Genomic DNA, 12,044 nt, shown 5'->3' on the forward strand with positions numbered 1-12,044 from the left:
CACCACTGCGAATCAGTTGCCTCCATCTAACTCTGTCTTCTGTATCCTCTTCTCTCACACCAACTACCTTCATGTCCTCTTTCACTACATCCATAAACCTCCTCTCTGGTCTTCCTCTAGACCTCCTGCCTGGCAGTTCAAAACTCAGCATCCTTCTACCAATATATTCACTATCTCTCCTCTGGACATGTCCAAACCATCTCAGTCTGGTTTCTCTGACTTTATCTCCAAAACCTCTAACATGTGCTGTCCCTCTGATGTACTCATTCCTGATCCTATCCTTCCTGGTCACTCCCAGAGAGAACCTCAGCATCTTTATCTCTGCTACCTCCAGCTCTGTCTCCTGTCTTTTCCTCAGTGACACTGTCTCTAGACCAAACAACATCGCTGGTCTAACCACAGTTTTGTACATCTGCGGTAGCATTTATATCAGGGTTTAACATTTACTTTTTAGCAGTAAACAGAAGCACAGCTGGGGTTTATGTCACTGTTTTCTGTGACATCGCAATCAGCAGGACTTCACCAAAACTGTTGCAGAACTGTTGTGTGGTCAACACTACTGCTAAGGGTATGTGGTTTAGTCAAAAACGTCTTGCTTTGATGGAGGGGAAGGTCAAAGTATTGGTCAAATTATGATGTTTGTAATCTTTGTAATTACAATAATCCCTTCTCTACAGTCTGTTCAAGGCCAGACTGTTGCACCTTCATTGCTTCTCATCGTTCTGCATCAACACCAGAAAGATGTGCTGTCAGTGTTGTTCCACCGTTTAATCAACAGTGGTAACGGTAACGTCACCAAATCTGCATGTTATCTACGTGAGACGGCGAGGCAGGAGGATGTATGAAAAGCAGCAAGTAGCAATTATTAACTAATGAGAATATATTGATCAGAAATGGCTCCAGGTTGGTTTGTTCAGTGTAAATATGCAAAGATGGCACAGAAAAGGGTGATATTCAGCCATCTCTGCATGAAGATGGTTAATAACATCCTCCTGAATCCAGGTCAGGCAGCAGCTGTCGTCACGATGAAAATCCCTTTTTTACTCTCAGAGATAAGCAGGGAAACGTGATTTCCTGTGTCCAGAGTTTTGTTGACCATCCATTCAGTGTTCCATCCCTGCAGGCTTTTGCTCAACTGTTTATAACTGATCGTAATTGTCGTTGACGATCCCAGAACCAGCCTGCTGTCATCGTTTAAGACAGACATTAACTAAACGGTCCCGATCTGCAGAACCGCTTTGGTGCCCTGACGATGAGCAGAACTTCTCTTCACATCCTCCGCATTTTAACGCCATGTGGCCGCCAACGCAGGCGATATACTGTAGCACTGCTACCTGTTATGGAGGGAACAGGATGCAATGCTCGGGTTTAGAGTGTCACCCTCAGGCCAAAGAGTGCTGAGTCAGTCGTCACTGACAAGGTCTCCTCGCCCTTCTTTCACCCTGACAGCTGAATTATTCATTAAAGGAGAGGAAAGCACAGGGGCCTTGCTAATTTCTCAATGGGATTGTTGGCTGTCCTTACAGTAGCCTGTCCAATGAAAAGACGAGCTTGGTGGGTGGGTTTAAAATGATCTGTGAATATTTTACCCAGTGTATTTAAGAAATGGACTTCACCTGCTATCTGCTCAATTAAAAGAGCTCTCAGTGACTCATTGACTTGTGGCAGAGCAGGCAGATCTTTTGTGTCCTGATCTGATATGGCATTAAGCCGCGTTCAAGGATGCTGAACGGTGGATGTGTGGGAGTCTGAATCAGGCCCTCGCAGATTTATTGAGTGCACTCACACCTTCGGATGCATCCAGCAGGGGCTGGAGTTGTTTTAAAGGTTGGGGACTTGGCCAGTTGTCATCATCAAAGAGAGTGTATCCGTGTTCATGTCCTTTCATATGTGGCAGCCAGCCAGCGAGGCATGCAGAGGTTAACTTAGCATATGACATTCTCCCCCAGCATTGAATCCCCCATATCAAACTAAATCATGTTAAAAGGAGAGAGCACTGAGAGAGAGGGCACTGCTTTCTACACGACACACTGCTGTCCGTCATCTTAAACTCTTCTGCTTACAGAGCATCAGCGCGGACATGACAGATCAATAATCTGAATCAGATAATAAAATACATCATTAAGCTTTGGGGAAACCCCAACAGGTTACAACCTGAGGACTGGCGGGACCTTTGATACCAATTAACAGTCGTATGATATCTAAATGTCAAACACAAATATGTGCAAATTAATTACCTTTTAAATTGCAGAGAGAGCGCAAAAGAAACAAAGTAACTGTAGAATGTGCACTTTATTCCCATTATCAATTAATTATTCATCAGTTTCATATATATTCTGCACTTCAAATATGATCAGACTCAAGGCAGAACAACCCCTGAATCGAATTACATGCAGCACATCCATCAGAAAGGTCCAATATTTACAAGGTCAGAGTTATCAAAGATCAGATTACAATGAGCCCACTAGAAACGGATATTCTTCGGTGTGGTTCATGTCCCAGATACATTATGTGCAGCAGAAGACTTTTTTTCATTGCCTTAGAACATTTAGAATAAAAAAGTGTACATCTCTTAAACCCATACATTCACAATAATCTGTTCAAAGCTTCTTTGTGTTTCATCTTTGTCTTTATTTATATTGACATTTGTATTTTCAATGTCGAGAAAACACTCGCCTGGAGGTTGCAGAGCAAAAGAACACTTTTTTAAATCAAGAAAATGACCTGTTTTACCTTGTTCTTACTGTAGCGATGGCTGCCAAATGTACAGACGGTTGCCACATTTGCCTGTTTCTGTAGGTTGAACTAGTCTTGAATGGCGGTCTCGCTCTTGGCAGGTGTCTCGCCTACATTTCACACCATTAACATCCTCCTCCCCTCCTCTTGGTAAATGAATCATTTCACTTACATGTAATCTGAGCATGGTGTGACAAGATCTGTATGTTCATACAGACACATAGCAGCTTTGAATTCATCATCAAATGTATGATGTAAAGTAACGAACAGAAGACTTGAGAAGCATAAAAAGATGGCTCGGCTTAAAAAACCTGCTGCTGTTGAAGAACAGTGATGCAGTAATTGTTCATATATGGAAATAACAGCACACCTTTTCACGCTAAGTGATGCTCATAATGTTGCACATGATTGTTCATATGAAGTGGTTGTGTTAAGAATGAGAACCTGTGTCCATTCCCCTCACAGCCAATCAATGACATGATTTTGGTCTGTGAATAACTTCCGCTGAGCGTTTCCTTCACAGAGACACTGAAGTAGACAGAAGTGAAAATAATACCTGTGTCATTGTCCTCTGGGGTGGGTGCATATATTATAAGCCGTGGGTACTTTTTTTACCTTTCCTACCTCCTCATTGTCGTCATTTTTAATGCTGAGCGGTGAATAACCTGAGTGCTTTGTGGATGAGACAGATAACAGTTTACCATCGCCTGTGTAGAAGGACATTAAGTCTTCCTGTCGGGACCATTTACTCTATTCTTCTTCTTTTTTTCCTGAAATAAGACTCTGGGTAAAACATCCGGGCTCTTCCACTCACACGCTGAATTTATTTAACGCTGAAGACATCCAACACGACCATCTAAATCCTTTCCTAATGTTCCCAGAGTGGAGAAGATGAACAGCAGTGTACAGCGGAGTCAGCAGGGAATAAAAATCTGTTGTTCCATTATGTTGTACAAAGACTGCATCTTTTTGTCCTTTTAACATCAGGATAGCATCTGGTTATAGGGAAGATAAAGGGCGTAATGTGTTTTTTCCATGTCAATGTATATGTCTGCTTATTTGCCCCCCCCCCAGCTCGCTAATGCTACATCTGTTTCTGCTAATTACACACCGACCATCTTGCCACATTTGTTGGTAACATGTCTCTGTTTTAAATATCAGTTTCATGGCTGCACAAGAAGCGAGAAATCCGCACTTCTGGGACCGGAGGTGTCAACAGATGCAAAACCACAAATCACATATTTTTCTGCAACCTCCCACTCCCGACATGCATGAGCGATCAGATAGACGTCGGCGACCTGTACGCGAGCACTTTCACCCGTAGCCACGCATCCTCGCAGCAACAGATGGACAAGCCTTGAGGCAGAGCCTGAGAGACTTGTGTGAGAGCCGCCAATTGATTGCTAAGATCAGGTGCGCGTCGACACAAAAGGCGCCTCCTGCTCTTTTCCTGGTTATATTAGCCTCGGGATAAACGGAGACACAAAACAACAGTGGCATCTGTGGCAGGTAATGATCCCTTCACCAAAAATCTGGATAATGACACACCTCGACCATTTGTTGCAGTTAAAATCACTGTTGCTCATTTTAAACTCCACGCGTGTCCTCTGGCGGTGTGTGGCGGAGCCGTGACGATGGCATGGCCAAAGTACAGCCGTATATCAACGGCCAGAGACCGCTGGAGTGGCGCCAGCAGGAGCGGGGCCCAAACACGGTGTCAGCCTTTATCTGCCACTGATCCAACCTGCGTCCATAGATTTGGCTTTGCAAGAAGGATAAGGTCAAAACTTGGCTAGCTAACTAGCATGTTAATGTACTCCTCTGTAGCTTAGACACAATTTCTAAACCATTAATACCTCAGCAGGTGATATTATTGATTCTTGATCATTCATAAAACCTCAACAATCAGCAATTTTGACAATTTCTGTCAGCATTCGAACATGAGAGAAGAAATGGGCGTCAGTCATGAGAAAATCACCAATGCAGTGATCTAATGCCCACGTTTAGCTTAGCATTAGCCTACAGTCAAGACTTCAATCGTGTTTTGGTCCTTTTTGAGACTTCGATCACAAAACACAATTTTGTCAGCACTTATTACATCCCGCTTCAAAGCTGTGATGTATTGTAATTGTCAGTGTTCGTGTGTTTGTCCGTCCGTCCGCTAGTCAGTCCACCAATTATCTTCGCAACCGTTGGTGATAGAAAGATTAAACAAAAAGCCCATTACTGAGGCGGCAAAGGGGATGAAAAATAGATGATGACCTTGACCTTGAGAAAACTAGGTCAAGGTCAAAATTTGAACTTTTGCACACTCAGGAACCGGATAAGATAGAAAGACGAGGGAGAAGGCCAATGTGAGTAAGACCATAGATCAAAACTTCTGCTTTGATCTATGAAAGTAAGCACTAGCTCTGATCTTTGACCTATGCAAGTAGGTCGGGATAAAATTTTAAATTCAGGGGTGTCGCGGTATGTTGCAGTCCCTGACTGCATCGGTTCTTGTTTAATGCTTGTTTTTGTTTAAATGTAAGTCCCCATTTTCTTCGGCCCGACGTTGTTTTACCATCTGGGCGGCTTGGCTGAACTGTTCCGTTAATACTAAACTCTCAACACATCAAATTCATTGAATTAATGGACCATTTAAAAATACAGATTCCCTCCCACACCTCTGCACTCATCATCTACCGCACATGTAGATGCTCCCGTCTGGTTAAACCATCTTATCAAACATGAACCCTTTTTTTTTGTTTTTTTTTTGCACAAAGCATCTCATTTGTCCACTATCTGAAAACAACAAGAAATGCTTGTGATCAAATTCACCACACACACTTGTGAAACGTCTAGGAGCGACATTACCTGCCATATCTGCCTGAGACAGGAGCACCGTAGCGAGATAAAGCACGAGACCGACATCACAACACGGCGCTGACACCCACAGCCTCCACTGACTTGTTGCAATACAATCTCCACCTGGCTGTGATTGATCCCCTGTCATGTTTCCACACAATGCCACGGTGGCACGGCTCAGACGAACAACCCACCACTCCTGGATTCAAACATCAACCAACAGGGTCTCCCCTTGATCCCCTCTTCTCCCTTCTTGCCTTAGTAAACAGGATAATAACAGTGCTGTGTTGGTGTGGACTCCATGTTAACACTGCGGCTGTCATGGGCCATCATGCCCCTTCAAAGGATGATGGCTCTCTAAAGTGGGCTCTCTCAGTAGCAGCCATTTTCCACTTGACTGGCCCCACACACAAGAGGGACTGGTAGCCCCTAGCAGCTGGGATAGACTGGTCACTGGGGGGTGGGGAAAAGGAGATGAATGAGCTGGACATGACAGCAAGAAGGGATGGGCGTCTGCGTGCATGAAGAAGAGTGTTGGCGTTTTGTCCTTAAAATACACCCTTTGTTTTAAAAACACTTCCTATTTCTCAGGTGCTTTTACACCACCAGGCCCATTGTTCCTCCTCATCCAATGACTCGCAAGTGTAAGCGTGAGGCGTAACATCTTGCGTCAGCTAAAACATTTTGCTGCTCCAAAAGAAATTATGGTAAAATGTCTCGCACCTACTTGATGAGGAACACGCCGCCAATATGTCGCCATAGCAAATGGGAACCACAGAAGAGATGAAATGATATGCATGATAATCCGGGGAATGCCTGTTTGCTCTTGCCGTACGGACACCATGTCAACACTCCGGGCCCAGCCAGGTCTCGCTTGGGGACCTGGGGGTGGGTGGTGGTGGTGGGGGGGGGGCAGTATGCATTTTCATAAATCATTTTTTGACATCGCATCAAGGTTATGTGGTTGGCAGTGTGTTGCCTGTAAATTGCCTTTGCATTGACAATGCAAAAGATCTCCGCTGGGATTCAAGCAGTTCAGCAGCTATTTATGACGGGAAAATTAGGATGACCTTTTCCCCAGAAACTGCGATAATATTGCCTTCTATAGAAACTGATTCACCAAAGCCAAATGTTTTCTGGCATTTTGTAAGTGTAACCCATTTGTGTAAAGGTAGTGTGTGTACAGAAACACCAGCTTTCTTATTTCAAATCCATCTATGTCGCACTGGCCCCGCTCTACGCACCGAGTGGCGGTAATAATTAGCTCACTACAGCGGGGTAACAAGTTAGCACCCCCGTCCTGCTGTGCTGCTCTGTAATTGGTCCCCCTCATGTGGCACAGTCGGGCCCCAGAACAAAGGGTTCCCAGAGGGGGAATCTAAGCTGACCCACGGTGAACCCCTCACAACAATGACAGGCAGGAAGCATTTACATATGCTGACAGACTTGTCTCTTCCTAGGGTGGAGTGCTAGGCACTTCATTAAAGCAACATCAATACCTGCTGATAGAAAACGAGGAGTGGGCCCATGTGCATCACTGTCTACTCCCCAACACTGTAGTGAAATGACATAGAGCTGTCACATCCCATTCCAAATAAATGGACGGCATTTATTAAATGGGGTGTGTATGTGTGTGTGTGTGTGTGTGTGTGTGTTTGTGTGTGAGTAAATTGATGGGAGAGATGCTGCCTGAGCTGTGAATCGTCTGCATGCATCAGCAATCGGTTTCCCCCACAAGCTGTTCACCTGAGCGTCAGCTGCCAGGGTTTTTGTTCAAATCGAGCCAATTTTTACACTTTCCAAGCATTGTTTTCTTATTTTTGACCCCCAACCCCCCTAAAAAAAACATACAAACACCAAAAGTCTTTTTTTCCTTTTGCTTTTACGTGAATGCTAACATGCTACTCAGCGAGTCTCGGAACAAAGAGACCTGGTCGTCACGCACAGGTGAGGTATCTGTCGAATCAGCAGGAGAGCAGATGGGGGTTCTTCATTCATTGTATCACGGTGCTGTGAATTTATTCTCTTATCCAGTTAAAGAAAGCCTAAGTCCTCCTTCCATTTGACACGCTGCTCATTTACTGAGATGGGGGGGAGGCTTTGGGGGTTCCGTGTTGGTGGTGGTGGGGGGTGGGGGGGCGTCATCCTGAGCAGATGGACCTCTCTGCGGCGCAGTAAGTGGAGTCTTCACTTTGCAGAGGAGACTGCAGGATCTCACAGGAATGGGACGCGGCATCCAGGTGGTCGCAGCCCCTCCTGACCAGCTGGAGGAGCGATGAGACCATCTGACACTTAGAGGGAAATGATACACTTTTCCTTCCATGCTTTGTTTTCCCGTCAACACAAAAGCCATGAGCCAATCAGGGGAATTTAGTTAATGAAGCTTATAGAGGAAATCCTTTTGATTGCACATCAAGGTCAAGGTCAAGTTAGCAACAGGAGAGCCGCATTTACAAGCGGCCTTCAGGTGAATGCTACCAGTTCATGCCCACTCTTCAGCGCTTATCTTAACAGAAAGACAGCGAATCTGATGTATTGTTTGACGTGATTAAGATTTCATTCAACCCCATCCGGAATCAACAACCGCCTGCTTACACAACGCCGCAGTGTAGATTCAACAAATCCGAGTGAGAAAGTCCCTTCTGTGCTTCTCCTCCACTGATCCTCGGCCCCGGAGGCTACACAGGGCTAATTGTGGCAGCAATTTCCCTTCTATATCTTTTGTTTTTACTCAGTGTTGAGGTCAGGGAAGCTCCCAAGTGACCAACGGTAGGAGCAACAGCCATCGGCCCCTGCTGAGCGTCAGTAATTAGAGCCCTCCTCCTCCTCTTCCTCCAGGCTGGGGAACCTCTCGCTCTCCTTCTGAAGGGCAAGAGGGCAGAGAGGAAGAACAGCTGCTGATGAGAAACTGCTCACCCGTTCCCATGGATGACCAGCATCCAGCAGCATCTCTGATACAGATGATGGGGGCCTGTCCCAGGCATGTTATACCATATAGACTGTTTGGACTGGATTTTTAATCATATAAACATTAAAAATGAGTAATGACATCACTATTGTTTATCGTGAGTACCACATTTATAAAGCTAATAATGATCATTTCAACTGAAAATTTACCTTCCTAAATTCCATTTTTAGCAGTGCTGCCCACTGGTGGAGGAAGTAAAAGTATCAACTCAACAAAATGAGTGTTCCCTATTGCATATAAAGTGACTACATTTAAATATATCAAATGTAAAATGACCCATGTAGAAATGTGTTCATTGATCTGGTAGCTTAATGCTTTGTGATGTAATAAAATTCACCAACAACCTCTTTTAATTGGATTTTAATTCTACTTATGCATATTTTAATATAGATGGAAACATCTCATGTGATTGCTGCATGCGTTTTAAACTTGCATGTGCAAAATCAGTTTTTATGTAATGTGTCATCCCCATCTGCTGAGAATTAACGTGATTCTGGTTGATGGGCGCCTGCAGGATGAGGAGCGACAAGGGTTGTACGTGTGAAAGCGTGTCAGCGCCATCTGGTGGACAAACAGGGCTAAACAGCGCGAGAAAATCAATCAATCCATAAAGGTGAATCAGATGTTGATCATCTTTAATTTGTAAACAGGTCAAGTTTTTGTCATCATTGTGTTTTAAATTACTTAAACATGGATTCATGTAAACATGTCTCAAAAATCACAACATTTTATGACATATCTAACTGGCAGATGAAGGGCAGCAAATTCTCAACTCGACAGAAGACCTTTGAAGAGTCGTTCCATACAGCTGATTTGTTTTATTTTGTTTAATCCAGTGATGTGTTAAAAACATCACCCTGGCTGTAATACCCACCAATTAATCACAAGCTTTTCTACACATCTGTTACAGTGAGGGAGTGTAGAGTCTGGAGTCAAATGGAGATCAGTGTAAAAACAGATTGTATGAGTGTATTGACATTGTATGAAAAGGCAGGTAGCAGCCAAATAAATAAGCCAGAGAAGAAGAAAATGAACTGAAAAGGTCTTCAGTTTGGGATCTCCTCCCATTCCGAGTAGATGATGAGATCAACCACCGTGCTCACAGGGAAGGAAAATGTTTTTGTCGTGTAATTTCATGATTTACAAAGCGCTGCTTGACGCTGATGTAAAACTGTGGGTGTAGATGTAAAATATCACAGCCGCCATACTGTTTAAACAAATGAATGAAACACGTGGTGGGAAGGTGTAATGCTGCTATTGATCTGTTCAGCTAAGCTAACACCAGGCTTAACCCCCAGATATGAGTCCTGCTTATCTTTTCATCTACTAGTGTTGACTTCTTAAGACCAGGGCTCTGTCATAAGGGACATTTTATGTTACAGAGGTCTCCTGATTTGAACAGCTGATAAACGCTAACCAGCGGGAACATGGTGACCGAACCGACCAGGGAGCCCAGCTGCGACGCGGCTCCACACCAGACCAGGGCGCTGTGGCTCCGGTCTCTCAGGATAACACCCACCATTACTTTGACATAAGTCAGTGTCCCAGTGAAGAAGAGCCATGAGAGCACCTGGTGAGGACAAAAGAACATCTGAGAAGGAATATTTATGATCAACTAATCTTAAACAGCCAAGATGTGGTCATGAGTTACATAAAAGTTGTTCAATACTGTTTTGAAGTGTTGCTACTTGCATCTACTTAAAAACACAATTAAGAAGTATTTAGTGTCTTCCTGTCTCTTCCATAAAATGTTTCTCCTTACGATGATTATCTCTCCAGCCACAGACCCCTGAAGCAAAGGACAAGGACTCAGTGCTGCCATCGCCATGTTGTAGCTGCCAAATCCTGCTCCTATTACCATCAGAACAGCAAGCAGGACCAGTGACCTACAAAGAAGAGGTTTGTTTTCATCAGCAGTTTCCAATCAGGACGGTTTTATTGGCTCGTCCATCGTAAACGGTGTGGCAAAGCCGAATATCTTGGCGACAGCGATCGTCTCAAGTCCAAATCAATAATCAGGTCATCATGAACTCATTGAAACAAAGTTTGCTTGTGGTGATTATCCTTTGACGCTTGATATTTTATTATCATTTTCTCGTAATGGGCGTCAGTATGTGATACACTGATTTCTGCATCAGGCTCTGCATTAATCAAAGTCGCTCCCACTGTTACCATCTTCTGTGTTAAATTCCCCCTTTTTGTTTCCCTTCCTGCCTCGAACCAAAAGCATGACATCACTTCCTGCCCAGCCTCTATTCCTCCATCTTCTTTTTCCCGTTTTTTGTTGAATTACAATATAAATCTTACCTGATTTGGAAGAACATTGCGATGGTGCAAGCCAGTGGGTTGGCCATTGACGACAGAGCAGCAGAGAGGTGATAGGCCAGGTTCCCATAGGGTATGCAGGAGTAGGTCTGGACGGACGGCAGCAGGCCGTTGGTGGCAGTATTAACCAACACCACCATGAAGTAGATGAAGATGAGCTGGTGCATCGTGTGTTTAGGGCTGGTCGGCGGAAACCCGCTCTGGGCTTCCCCCTCATCCTGGCTTTTCACACCTCCTCCATCCAGCTCTACTCCGGGGTTCTCCGTGCCCGGGGATACGGATGCCGGAGCGTCTGGCACTAGTTTTTCAGAAGACAGCTTGTAACTTCGAGGAAGCCTGTTGAGCGCAACGAATGCACCCAAGCTAATGCACATCATGGCTGCTAGGAGGGAGAAAAACACCTCAGGGGAAAAGTTAGGAGGAAGATACACCGTCTGCAACGTTGCATTTCCGGCCGTCTGGTTTTCTGTCTCAGAAGAGTTGACACATTTGGCCATGCCTACGCCTTGAGCCAGAGCGACCACACCCGGGATGAAGCCGCTCAGCCCCTCTCCGATAAAGTACGTGGTGATGTACTTTGCTGGAAGTTGCATCATGAAAGGCATGAAGGTAACCGAGGAGGTGCAGTCTACCAGAGACAGGAAGAACGTGATGATGAAGAAGGCAGTGCTGTGCGACGCCCCGGCCACTATCGTCGTCTTGTCCCACAGGAAGATTAGCAGGATGCAGGAGACGACGCCGATGGAGAGGATGGAGTAGATGATGACTTTCTCTTTCAGGAGACCAGGGTGCAGCTTGTGCATGACTGTGACCACCAGGGGTCCGATGTTGGCCAGCTGGATGATGACCGTCAGGTAGGAGGGGAGCTCCCAGCCTTCCGGGAGTGAGTTGACGATGACCGGTAGCTCCACCCATAGACCGTTCACCGCCACCCAGGAGCCCACGCCAAAGGCACATGCCAGCATGTGGACCAGCAGGGCCATGATATAGCGGCGTCTGTCTGAAGAGGAAGAAAACGTCTCTCCAAACAATTTCACCTCTCTCTCACCACAGAAAGAAAGCAGAGTAGCATTATTCTCGTAAAATAAAAAGCTCCTGAACCGAAAAAGTGAACTTCACAAAAGTAAAAGCACCGTCAGTCTCGCATGGGGCTCATTATAATGACAAC

The 12,044-nt window shown here is 45.0% G+C and overlaps 1 protein-coding gene across 1 annotated transcript; it reads right to left on the minus strand.

Annotated features, from left to right (window-relative positions):
• Positions 1-9,313: 9,313 nt before the first annotated feature.
• Positions 9,314-11,859, minus strand: slc52a3-1 (solute carrier family 52 member 3-1). The gene is made up of 3 exons (XM_068341942.1): positions 10,859-11,859; positions 10,314-10,437; positions 9,314-10,121 (listed from the first exon to the last, which is right to left on the minus strand). The coding sequence occupies exons 1-3, from the start codon at positions 11,857-11,859 to the stop codon at positions 9,909-9,911; spliced, it is 1,338 nt and encodes a 445-aa protein (XP_068198043.1). The 3' UTR covers positions 9,314-9,908.
• Between the last annotated feature and the right edge of the window lie 185 nt (positions 11,860-12,044).

This window comes from Antennarius striatus, chromosome 2 (assembly GCF_040054535.1).
Source record: "Antennarius striatus isolate MH-2024 chromosome 2, ASM4005453v1, whole genome shotgun sequence".
NCBI lineage: Eukaryota > Metazoa > Chordata > Actinopteri > Lophiiformes > Antennariidae > Antennarius > Antennarius striatus.